The 13,392-nt window shown below is 40.7% G+C and overlaps 1 protein-coding gene across 3 annotated transcripts; it reads right to left on the reverse strand.

Annotated features, from left to right (window-relative positions):
* Positions 1-1,014: 1,014 nt before the first annotated feature.
* dab2 (DAB adaptor protein 2) lies at positions 1,015-13,046 on the reverse strand. Of its 3 annotated transcripts, none has more exons than XM_030066104.1 (15): positions 12,897-13,046; positions 9,262-9,531; positions 7,788-7,927; positions 7,367-7,465; positions 6,977-7,108; positions 6,744-6,827; positions 6,474-6,500; positions 6,262-6,312; positions 6,067-6,129; positions 3,574-4,200; positions 2,797-2,926; positions 1,999-2,643; positions 1,688-1,884; positions 1,483-1,572; positions 1,015-1,372 (listed from the first exon to the last, which is right to left on the reverse strand). In XM_030066104.1, the coding sequence occupies exons 2-14, from the start codon at positions 9,404-9,406 to the stop codon at positions 1,501-1,503; spliced, it is 2,412 nt and encodes an 803-aa protein (XP_029921964.1). In that variant the 5' UTR covers positions 9,407-9,531; positions 12,897-13,046; the 3' UTR covers positions 1,015-1,372; positions 1,483-1,500. The 3 variants fall into 3 exon arrangements, with proteins under 3 accessions (XP_029921964.1, XP_029921965.1, XP_029921966.1); XM_030066105.1 differs by lacking the exon at positions 12,897-13,046 and adding an exon at positions 12,686-12,728; XM_030066106.1 differs by lacking the exon at positions 3,574-4,200 and having other exon boundaries at positions 12,897-13,042.
* Between the last annotated feature and the right edge of the window lie 346 nt (positions 13,047-13,392).

Genomic DNA, 13,392 nt, shown 5'->3' on the forward strand with positions numbered 1-13,392 from the left:
TTCTACTGTTTAAGAAAGTTTATACTGTTCAGTTTTGGTTGACATTGTGGAGAATGTGTCAATTTAATTCTGTGTTTATTACTGAGGTTGTAGTTTGCAGAGGTCGTGTACTGGACTACATTATATTCAGATGTGTTTCTCTTTTTTTTTTTTGTCCTCCTTATTTATATACACAAGGGGGACAGAACAGAAGAAACAGCTCTCAATAAAATGCAGTCCAGTCCGGCAGCAGCACTAACTATGAGCTCAATGCCAAATATTTAATTGAATGAACACCTCCATTACTGTGACAAAAAGAAAACCTGAGCATTACAGGCAGCAGAAAAAGTAAACTTAATGGCAGAATATTTGTATTGGTTTTAATTAGATTGTGCAGGTGAAACTAATTAAGTGGCCACTGAGTGTGCATTCTCTGCAGCCAAGAGGTCAAATGCTGAAAAGTTTTTGTTGTTGTTGTTGTTGTTGTTTTTTTTAGCAAAATTAGAGACATAAATACAGGGCTTAAATTTATGCGTCCTACTGGAGGCAATCATGATAAATGTAGGATAACTTTGTAACTTTGCAAAAACATCAAACTGATGTTTGAACTGTCTCAAAAGAGACCTTAAAAGACCCGCAATGCATTGCAAACTCTTTATTCACAAACTGAGTTTTACAGAAATCCAAAATTAGCTTGTGGATTTTAAATCCTGAGCACTGTCTTCACTAGCAGGATTTTTTTTTAATTTGAACAAGATCTCCATGCCAAGGCACAGTTAATCAGTACAATATTTGTTCAGGAAATTACTTGCCAAAGTGATAGGCTGCATCAGGTAAAATGCCATTTTACAATAACATTGCTAGAAATGTATACAGAATAGTAATCAAAGGAAGACATGAGTAAGGACAGTGTGTGGGATGTTTTCATTTCATCTGTTGATGCTTATTCTATGAACTTGTAGGGATGGGTGTGCAAAAGCCTTTCAGTACCATACTAAAGAAAAAAACAGTCATCACATCCCACCATTATGACGGTATCATTTTCTTTATTTGTTTAATATAGACAGTATCAGCATTGGACATCTTTGGACATACTTTCTTTTCCACCTTCACACATTTATTCCTTCATAAGATCACAACATAACATTTATGTTTACTTTGAAATCAGTTGGTTCAGAAACAGGAAAACTACTGATTGGATAGAAAAAAAAAACATAGTAATAGTTAAGGTGGCGATGTTAAAGTAGGGTTTTTAAAGGACAGGTGAGAACTTGTGGACACAGGGTAAGAGTTAGAAAGGTTGATCATTGCCATCGATTGTCTTCCGCATGTTGTAGCAGCTGGTTCCATGTCTTTTGATGAGGGAGATCTCTGCTACTCGATTTGAAGTGCCCTATAAGTACAAAAAAATGGTTGAAATACTGTATACACAGATGAAGACAATTTTGAAATATGTCTATATACAATATACAACAAAAACGACAAAGAAAAAAGATCACTTACCTGTAGACAAAGTCACGGTCAAGCAAAGGGATTTCCAAAAGCGTCTCCAAAAGCATCTGAGGAACCAGAAGTCTGAGCAACAGGAGTATTCTGTCATAAGATTGAGGGAAAAAGGCAAAAATCATTAGAATATAGATAAATGGTTTACAACAATTCCGTGTTGGATATGTATTTGTGACTCTGTGTTTTGTGTAACTTTCTATACCATAGTTAAGGGTGGTGCTCCAAAGGCACCAGGATTTGGAGCCCCAAATGCTTCATCAAACTTGTTCTGACTGAGTCCTTGTCCTGAGGCTGGAGCTGAACTGTTTGTGACTGGAGTCGAGGAGAAGGCAGCATCTAGAAGGCTGGGGTTGGGAGTTGAAGCTGGGACAGCAGCAGGAGCTGCGACTGGCTTAGGAGCTAAACAGCCATATGACAGAGGTCACATTTAGGGACATATTTCAAGATCATTCACACATCATGAACTTATAAAAAAATCACAAGGATTACTGCTTTGCCTAGCTGGTAGTTTACCATTTACAGCAGCTGAGATTTGATTGATGTCAAAGTCATCGTGATCTGCAGCTTCCTGAGGCAAGCCCACTTTATTGGAAAAGTACTGATCAAATGCCCCTTCTTCACTGCTGCTCTGTGCTGGAGCAGTGTTGGAGCCCTGCTCCCCTTTCCTTGCTGGGATGGCAGGGGGCTTGGCAAGCTGGAAGTCCTTGAACATGTCCTTTCCAGTCTTCTTCTCTTTATCTCCAAGGGGGTCCAAAGCTGTGAAGGCGTTATTCTCCACCTTTGGGGCCTCCTTAACTGGTGGCCTAGGAGGAGGCCGTGGAGGACCCTGGTGGAACGGGCCTGGCTGGAAGGGATTGGACATGGAGGGCTGACCCCAACCTGGAGCACCAGGTGACACAGGGTGTGAAGACTGACCCCAAGCTTGGGGCGGGGAGACAGGCGTGGCACCAAACTGAGCTGGCACCTGCTGGCCCCAAGCTGTGGGTGATATGGGCAGACCACCAAAGGCAGATGGCTGAGGGTAGGGTTGAGAGCCTGGGAGTGTCACTTGGGGCATGCCTCCTGGCATGGGGAACATGGAGTGTGCAGGGGTAGATGCTCCCCACATGCCTGTGCCAGCAACAGAAGTGGTAGCAGGAGGACCTAACTGAAGATTTCCTGAAGATTAAAAAGTTGGGATAAATATTAAAAAGGCAAAGAAATCGAAAGACTTAATTTTGTTGACACACAAAGTCTATTTGTGTTGATGCCTCTTTTGATATTTTATCTCCATTGATCATTGTTTCAAGACGCTAGGTTAAACAGTATTACCCAGAGCAGCTATGGAGGAGGCAGCAGTATTTGCAGGTGTACTGTTGAAAAGATCACTTGGAGCTGATGACGCCTCAGTATGAGTAGGAGCAGCAAACAGATCTGCCCCAAACAGGTCACTTGATGTAGACTATTGATGGAAAATAAAAGAAAAATATGAAATGATGGAATCACATTTGCCATAGAGGCACATTTGAAGTAATTTATAGGTAAGGATAATATCTGAGTTAGAAGAATTATTGTACAGCTAGTTATCAGCAAAAACAACAAATAATTGTGATTACCTATGTAAGAAGTAAATACAGTTTATTTAGTTCAACACTGATAAAGATGTGAACATCCCCACTTACCAACTTTTCATTCACTGAAGCATGAATGATATGAGACAGCAGAAGCAGCATAAGCAGAGATGACACAGAGGAAACAGAGTTCATTTTTCAGCAGGACAGGCAAACTGTCCTCCATTCAAGCCAGTTAGTGGAGCATGCGACCACAAGTGCATGCAGTTAGATGCCCATTCACATTAGAGAAAAGATAGAGACAGAATGAATCACACAAGAAGCCCTCAGCTGCAATTCTAATCGACAGGCATTATACCTTAGCTAAACCCAATGCAACCTATGGCACATATCCCCTCAGACAACAGTACGCAATCCTCGTGCTCAGAAAGGGAGATGTTAGGAAACCAATTACAGTTTGGGAGGTGTGCATAAGAAACTCATTCTTATGCATCTGACATGCAGCATTACTATGATGCATCTATCTGTGGAGTTTCACCTTTGCACTTCTTCGACCTCGTCCAACCTTAGAGCTCTGCGGAGGTGGGCTAATGACAACCGAATCCTTGCAACGAGATACTGAGGCTTGTGGGTCATTTGTTATGCCATTAGAAGGGGGGGCATTTTTCAGAGTCATGTCAAAAAACGGGTTTTGGGTAGAGAGAACCGATCCAAAATCACTCCCCTCCAACAAAGTATTCTTGTTCCCCTGAACCATTGTGCCTCCCAGTGGCCACTGGCTGTCACTGAGAGTGAGGGTCATGGTCTTATTGGACAACCCGTTCATCTGCTGACTGAGGTGGTCAGAGTCTCCATTCAGACCACCATTCATGATTGTCTTACTAATGCTGGCAACAGTGCTCTCTAAGCTGTGATTGGTGGTGGTAAGAGAGATCTGAGAATTATGGGGTGCTGATTGGGTGGGTGATTTAGAAAGGGGGTCATCTCTGAATGGGTCAGTGTCTGGGGTTGGAAAGAAGCCAAATGTCGAGGAAAAGGGATTCTCTGTCTGGGGAGATGCCCAAGGGTTAGGGGCACAGGAAGTGTCAAAGGGGTTTCCCTTTATACAATTCTGATTGCTGTCAACTTCAGCGGACAAGTCCAGCAAGAGAATATCATTTGACTCCTGGTTATCATGAGAAGGAGGGTGGGAGAGAGAGAAGACAGATTTATGAATCAGTTCTGTAGGAGGAGATAAGCAACGGTTAGCAAAATGAATCACTGGTGTGAAAAGACGGCAATTTAAAGCTGCTACATGTAGAATATATACATAATGTTCTCAAATAATTTTTAGGGGGGTTTCCTCTCGCACATGCCTGCAGCTAACTGAATATTACCATAATACATTTACACTGTTTCTCCTAATGGGAAGACCTCTGGACTTCATGCTTCTATCAGCTTACAAAGCTTACAAAGACAGGTTGCTGTTTTGCCTGAATCAAATAAGCCTCTGGCAGAAATAAATATATATTAGTCTGAAAATGAGACTGTCAGAAGCAGTACAGTCTTACTAACAGTCTGGCCAAATTAATTGGACATGAGAAGTACAGTACAATAACCATGGAGACTTCGGAAACAGCAGTGATAGTATAAGGCTGACATTTTTTATGTTCTGATTAAATCTTCTGATTTTGAAATCTTATCAAAATTTGTGAGAAAGGGGCTTAAAAACGAGGAGTCTCAAACAGGAAGGATAAAGAATGACAGTGGGAATTAATATCCCCAGTCACATTGCCATTTATGTGCTTGGAAACTCACTTAGTTTTTTACAATTTTGTGGGTTGCCTTTCACTCCTGGATTATATATTGTGATGCAGTGTTAAATATTGTTCTTCTGATCTGTCTCAAGGGACAGTACCTTTTTTTTAAAACTATACTACCGCATTCACAATCTCAATCATAGCCACAGATCCAATAAAACTTCAGGATTCCAGACTCCAGCTCTGTTTTCCAAGCAAGTTCTCACTTGCTATGGATAATAAACAATGTTGCCTGACACCACTTTAACGTTAGCTGCTTGAGCTGAAACTATTCCAATCATAAGTGAAGATTTCAGGTGATAAAATGTGAGCAATCAGTGTAACCAAACCAGTACACTGAAAGTGTAAACTAACTAACTAACTATTAATGTTTTCCATCAGTAGTAGCAATTAGCTTATGAATAGCAATTTTATGTCTAGACTAAATATAAGCCACTAAAATGTGTTCCCTGAAACCTCTACAAGAGAAACAGTAACTGCTTAAGTTAGAAATAATATACTGAGAAACAGACAGACATTTTGCATGGGGCTACTGGAAATTCATGGGGGGAGTCAAGTGGAGTTGTCCTAAAACACTGCCATTAAGGGACACAAGGGGTCACCAAATCATCAAATCACAAATTCCACTGGTAGCAGCTTTATGTTGGATGTTGAACACTGAGATCAATAAACAGGGATCAGAAACTCAATTCTTAAAATGTTTTTTAGATTTAAATCTACCATGACTAAATCACAAAATTAGATTCACTAATAACTCAGATGTATGTACAAAAATTGTCCTTGTAGAACTGAGTTTGAGATCAAACATGTCGATTGAGGAATGCTCAAGTTATGCAATGCAGCAATGTTTTTTTTTTTGTTTGTTTGTTTTTCAGGAAGACATATTAAAGTCACATTAAGAGGTACATTTTGACAACAGGCAACATTTAGCAAAACATGATTGCTATAATTGGACTCCATGGTAATGGCAATCAAATTCGAGTTTGCATGGCAATGAAAACAGGCACATTTACTATAAATGGAAATATTTGCTAAAAGCCCACAGTCTAGGAGAGTTGAAGACTGATATAGAGCTTTGTAATTAGCAACAAGTGCTATTTTCTGAATGTGATTACATAAATGTATGAGTGGAAAACTAAAGCATTTCTAACCAAAACTAAACACTTTGGCAGAATTCCACTGTATTGCGCTGATAACAACCTTTTACTAAGACATTATGAAAACATACTTACAGCTGGAGGCTGGATGTATGGAGGGGTTGACATATCACCAAAAAGGTCAAGCTGCTCCACTGGCTAAATGTCAGAAAGGGACAGAAATGGATATAAACAACTATGACAGGCAGCTCGATTCAACCAGAGTCGAAGGAACTGACCCTCAGCAAGAAGAGATGGAAGTCACAAATGAAACAGAGCAGAAATGCATACCTGGGCAATTTTTGCTTCTTCGTCAACACTTAGCAGACTGTCACTTCCATTCTAAAAAAAAAAAAAAAAAAAAAAAAAGAATGCAAAAACAGAAGGTTTTTCATTTTTAAAGAGAGACCAAGGGGGCCAAGAAGGGCAGCATTACATACATTAGTCAACTGAAATGTTGACTTTGGGAAACAATCAGACCAAATCACCATACAAATGCTTACCTCAACTACTGTGCTGCCATTTTCACCCTGTAAACAGATGTAGGCACATAATTATCATTCCTCTTTTCCTAATTTATTGAAGGCATATTGTGCACAAAAAGAAAACAAAAACATTTAATTATTTTAGTGCAATGTCTTCAGGTGTGATTCTGTGTAATAGTACAGGGAGGCAGTGTTGAGGTGCAACCTGCTAAACTTTCCAACATTTAATATATGAAAATGGATCTCTGTTTTAAGTCAAATGAACAGAGGATTGTGTGCATTATTTACCTTCTGTGAAGCCTCTGCATCTTTCTTCCTCATGTTGAAGATGACCTGGAACAGATCTTTCAGATCGATGACAAGGGGCTCTGCCTGTAACGTGACAAAAATATTGCACATATTAAACCCTCGTAGTTTAGTCCATTCATTTTTATTTTCCATAGTACTTCCATAGTACATAGTGTGTGTGTGTGTGCGTGTGCGTGTGTGTGTGTGTGTGTGTGTGTGTGTGTGTGTGTTACCTGTTGGGCAGTCTTTATGGCAAAGAACTGATGCTGTCCTTCTGCTCCACACACATAACCAAATGCCCTGTTATCTGTTACATCTCTGGCAATGAAGGAGATCTTATTCACTGCATGTTCATGCTCAATCACCTGAAAAGGAGAGATTTTCATTAAGATGACAAACAAAATAACTTGCCTTGTGTAGAATGTCAATTCTTGTTTTATGCTGCCTTCTTGGCCAAAAAAAAAAAAAGATTTTAGTTGCATTGGAATTTAACCCGGGCTATTAAAGGTTGTGTAAAAATGTAAAATACCCTGTGATGTTCTCCACTTAAAAAATCCACCTGGAATATAATCTAACTACACAGAGTGATTTTGGTCACAACAGAAGAAAACTGCAGAACTCACCCCTGATTTCTCATCAATGATCTTGATGCCTGACATGGAAATGTTGACCCAGATCCTCTGTTTGTGTTTACCTTGGGATCGAGCAGCTACTGCCATGCCCTGAACAGCAGGAGATGACACACAATGAATGTACACCGTTCTACATAGAACAGCACATAGAATGAGGGGTGCAGTGTGTGTGTGTGTGTGTGTGTGTGTGTGTGTGTGTGTGTGGGTATGTGTGGCTCTCACAATGATGGGACAACAGTGTCATGTGTCTATGTGTGTGCATTTGTTACTTGTTTATTTGTTAAAGTGCAATAACATCTGAGTATCATATCATAGAATCTTATTTATGTGAACATAAAAAAGACAACAATATCATAATATTTTTCATGCAGCTCCTTGATCACAGGGCACTGGCCCAGGTCTCACGCAGCACCTTAAGTTTCATCATGGAGTCCTGGCTCATCTTGTCTCCTCTGGCCTCTGGAACATCATCAATGCCGATCAGCTTGGCCTTGTACCTCACACCATCCCCTTGAAATCTGCCCAGCAGATACTCATCTGTTTTCTCTGGCACTTTAAAAAGGGACAGAAGGATGTTACAATATAGTACTTATAGCACTGTATGTCTGTTTTTACCTTATTACTATCATATTTGAGAATATACCATGATTTCGACTGGACTCTATTAAGACTGAGTGCCATTTGGTGTGATGCAATTAGCCAGGGATAGGGAAAAATACATCAAAATTTGGATACAAAATACCCCAAATGTTAACATGTCAAAATAAAATAGAGCATTTTGGATTCTGAAAATATAGTAAAATACATGTGATCTGTGGTTTAACCTTGTTTGCATATATTTGAATATTCCTGCACACCTAATTAAATTAGTTACTTGTTAGAAACCAAGCCCTTTATCAGTGAGTGTAGGCTTCTGATAGTGGAATAGATCAAACAGGTCATTGTGTTAGCCAGTCCCAATGACTGCTATGACAACTTCAGCCTTATTATGGGATAAATGTAGCCAGTGCCTGAACATGGATCAAATAACGCTGTAATCATTCTTGTTCATTTTAACCATTTTAATGAAATGCAGCACAGACTGACCCAGAGGTAGACAACCATGCACCATAGTGAGCCAAGAGGCTGCAGGTTTTCATTCCAGCCAAAAACTCCACCAGGTGATTTCACTGCTTAGTCCCTCCTCTCTGCATGAAGGTGAGGTAATCAATGAAATCAGCTGGTGGAGTTTTGGGTTGGAATGAGAACCTGCAGCCTCTCGGCTCACTATGGTGCATGGTTGCCTACCCCAGGACTAACCAATAAAAGTAACCACAATAATCATGGAAGCAACACATTTGTTGTGTTTTTGCCAGCAAATGAGCATGAAAAAAATAAGCTTGCAAGTTAATTCATGACACACTGAACTCACAAACCTCATCAACAAGGTTCAGTGTCTCATCAGCCACATGTTTGTAAAACATGTAAAACTATCTGAACCCTATTTAAAATGTCTGGTGCAAACAATTATATTTCCCTCAACCCCTACTGAGGGAAATATGATTCATGATTCATTGTTTGGTTCATATCTCTTTTTTTAACATAAATTAACTAAGTAAAGACAGAAAGAACGAAAGAAAGAAAACCCTTCTTCTTTCTAAAGACTAGTTAGGAAAAATCAGTGTTGGGTGGGTCAGTTCAGATCTTGACTTGGGAGCCACAGTTTGGGTGGATATATCTACTGACATTGTGGGGGGAATGGGTAGTAAAAGTACTTTCAGTATGCAGACATTATAAAATCACAGAATTCTTAGGTATTTTGATATAAAGTCCATTCCACTAAACTACACAATCAAATACAAATTACAGCACAGAATTTTATTTTTCCATCCCTGTGTATTACTTACCTTTCTTCTTCTCTTTCCTGAATGTGGTCTTGGATGTGGCTATTGCAGGGGAGGTGGGCGGGCTTGCAGAGGTCGAGGCTGCAGGAGGGGATGGGGCGCTGGGATCAGCAGCAACAGGTGTGCTGTTCTCCACCTCTGTAGACATGGTGCGGGGTGAGCCTCGCAGGACAAGCAGACAGGTAAACCAGACAGCAGCTCCGTGTTCCTGGGCAGGGAGGTCAACTGAGCAGAGGGGTCTCAGTATTCACACATGCTCTCCTGGTGATCTGCCTACAGGACAGAGTTAGTGAGGGGACACAGTTAACATGTTGTTATCAAAAGAAGGAGAAAAGGGAAGGAACAAAAATGTTAGTGTATGTTTTTGCTTTTCTGGAGAGGACTGAGTGCTGCTACTTCAGCCCTCGACAGGGTGCTTGAATGATCAGCTGAATATAGAAAATAATTTGGCAACACTACTGGCAGGAAGTATCTGACACGTTTCAACACACAGCCCTTTTCATATCAAGAAGGCTGTACGTTGAATCATCTTGATCAAATAAAGTTTATATCAGTCTACTACTGTTGCTAAATTATTTACTACAATTTTTGTTTTAGAAAAATGAGGAAAGGATATTTGACCTTCAAGACTACATTAAAATACTTTGTCAATGTACTTTCTGCCTGTACCATATTCTGTAGGATACAGAATGATTGGAGAATGATTTTTTGCACATTATAAGTAATCATTTCCCTCTAATGATCTGCAGGGAAGATTTATAACCACAGCCATTCCCTTTAGAGCAACAAGAACAACAATCCAGACAACCCATAAAACATAATGTCCTCATAATGACAGAGAAACATTTACACCCCATCTTCACACTTGCCATGCCAACTGTGCAGCCTTGTAAAGGAGGCAAGAAAATGATCCTAAAGATAAAGAAGGTCCTTTGCACAGTCACCTATGCACAAATCTGAGAATGCTTTTGTCATTGAACTCTGTGTAGTCGGCACGGTTGCACAGTTGAGGGTACCACTATAGCTGTATAGGTAACTAACAGTCAGGAAAACATTAACTGCATTCCTCATATTATGCTGTGATGTCAGTCATGTGATCCATGCAGCCTGAAGTACCTATCACAGAGCTGCTGATTGTGGTTCACTTGCAAACTGGCAACAAACCTGTCACTGCTACCATCTTCGTATCAACATTAACATCTCCATCAATTGCACTGTATATGATTCATATGCAGGTCTGCAAATAATGTGCTGAAGATAAGAGGCAATTGCATTAGAGAGGCAATGTAAAACTGCAAAAGCAAGATAATTTCATCATATGGACAATCCAAGCACCTGTGATTCACCTTCATCTCCTCATCTAGCTGGAGGTGAAGCACTTTTGGTGTATTTGAGAACACCCAGGTCATTCATTTTTTATTCAACCACTGATTAACCACAGTTTTGACTGTCACCCCGAGCTCTGTCTTAGGTAAGACTGCCATCTGAACAGTGGAAACAACAACAAAATATTAAAAAACTGAGACCTAATCTGCACTCCTATGTGCAGACGGCTGCTGCTCAACCACCATGGAACAACACCGACAGAAAAATTGAGTCATTTATGTACCCTCCTCGTGAGACATACCTTTGGGACCAGTTCCAGAGGCTACACTGGTTGAACTGCTTGTAAGAAGAGGTTGTAATTACCGTAGAGCAGACCAAAGGTTGAATGTGGGCAAAGGTTGAGCAATTAAATGAAGTTAATCTTACGCTAGCCAGGGAAGAGATCCCGTGATGCCCAGCTAATCAACTACAAATGCAAATTAAGAGTCTTCTCAGTGATCATCAACAGTCTAATTTGCCCAGTGTGTAAACACCTACTTCACACTTGATTTATGATAACTGGGAACCAGGGTAACATTAGCAGCAGCACATGAAATAATGCAAATTGACTGCTTTCAACTAGAGAACAGAGAGAATATATTTTTAAAAAAAAAGATGATTCACTTAAGTGTTGCTCTTTTATGATAGTTTCCTCAGGCAGGTCATTTGTTAGATCCGTGAAGGAAAACAGTAGCGAAAAGATGAGGTAACACAGATAAGATCTATAAGGTCAGTGAGTGCACTAAAACTTTGTGCCAACATTTCCACGTCTACAAATCAAAGCTAGCAATCACTAAGAGACACTGACACGGGGCCTATGGAGACAGTGCAAATGAATATCGGTGCAAAAACAATAAAATATTTATTATCCAGCTGCAGTTAGTTTTCCAACAGCACAGCAGGTTTTCAAGGTAGTAGTACAGTCATATCCTGAAATACTTAAAGTGTCACATTATCTCCCCTGCCATTTCCTCTCAAATAATCTGCCACGTTTGGAGCGTAATAGGCGGTTATCACAAAACAATTTTAGATAAGACAATGCAATAAGCAAGGGAGGTCCTAGTGTATTTGTTGTGATGTGATGAAGCTGCAGAGACTCAATGAAAATGCCTGCAGCCCTGTGCAGTTGTTGATGCTCAGTTCAGATGGGCCATGAAATCATCAGGGCTGTATGACACACATGATTTTTTAGTTGTCCAGTAACCACTGTGGTGTCAGAGTCCCAGTGTCTTGACCCCACTGAGAGACTGAGTGCCAGCAGCTGAAGAAGAGCTAATAAAAAAGGCTGAAATGTCAGCAGTTTATTGCACATTTCAGTTAAAGGATTACATTTTAATAACCAACTTGCTATTTGAAAAGGCCGTAACTCATAACCTGCAGAGGAAAGATGAGGCCTGGACAGGTCTGTATTAGATTACAGCTTTCTACAAGAGGTTAGGGTTTGTTTTGAGGCATTTTTATGCAGCAGCTTGATCAACTAAGGATCACAACACACGCTAAATTTCCCCAGAAGATATTGAGACATGCCCCTGAAAAGAAATTTATGAAAAAAAAAAAAAAAAATCGTCCTCGTCAGCAGAATAAGTGCAGCGAGCAGACAGAAGTGTCACAATCCTGGGCTGTTGCTTTGTCAGGAAACGTAAGCTAGCCTTCTGCACATCTGGAGGAAATCAGGGAATGACTCAGTCTGCAAGTGAATGAGATGGTGAAATACCACAGGCCCACTGTGAACACGGAGGGCATGCAAACGCTCTTCATACAAAGGTTTTGCAAAATGGTTCTGCAATAAAAACCAGCCAGCTTTCTGTCTTTGCATAGGAGTGTGTTGCTGCCCAAAACTCACTGACACGGCGCGTCGCGTCAAAATGCACGGAATCTGAATAGGATTTATGGCTGTAAAGACCATCTTTAAGAGACACAGAAAAACTCCCTGAATGAGGAGAAAATCAGTTTATCTGGTCTGTTATCTACGCGACACAACTGCAACAAAAAACAGCCACGAAATGCCACAGAGGCGAAAACATACATTACAAAATAACAACTTTACGCAACTTCGCCCTACCTTTACGTGACGTGCCACAGCTGGAATTAACGGACAATCATTTGTCTGAAGTTTGTTTGAAAATCTGAAAAGCGGCGTTCACGGGGCTCGGCACAATAAGACATTTTATTCGCATGAGTGACAACAGTTTAGTCACAGCTTTAAATGAGTCCGTCGGTGGTCCTCTAGTTAAAATACAGATGCCAAATAATGTGGATGTGCCGCTACCTACCAGTTGAAAAGCGCCCGGATGTCGCTGCAGTCCTGAAATGGTTAGTTTTGTTCCGCGGCTGGCTACGCGTCTCCGGTGTGACTGCGAGTAAAATCAAACACAGCTTTGGGAAGCGAGCTGCAGTCAGATGTTTTCCGCTGGATTGGCCGCGATGCCGTGGACAGAAAAGGAGACGCTACTGTGAACTCCCAGCTCAGTTTAACCCTTGAGTGGCAGGTCTCAGGAGGGGACCCGCTCCAGGCTCACAGGCGATAGGCTGCTGGAGGAAGACGCTCTTCAGATGACTCATGACAGAGCTGCTGTGTATAGAGGTGAGTGTCACAAACACCACAGGCTACATAATGTCAAAAAGGAGAGATTTACACCACCGAATTGAACTGCCATACCCATATTCCATGCACTCAAATATTTTGTCCCACCTGTCTTTTTTCAGTTCAGTTTTCATTTCATTAGTAAACTGAAGGAAAAGAAAAATGCCACTGACATGACAGAGGTA

The sequence above is a fragment of the Myripristis murdjan genome, chromosome 12 (assembly GCF_902150065.1).
Source record: "Myripristis murdjan chromosome 12, fMyrMur1.1, whole genome shotgun sequence".
Taxonomy (NCBI): Eukaryota; Metazoa; Chordata; class Actinopteri; order Holocentriformes; family Holocentridae; genus Myripristis; species Myripristis murdjan.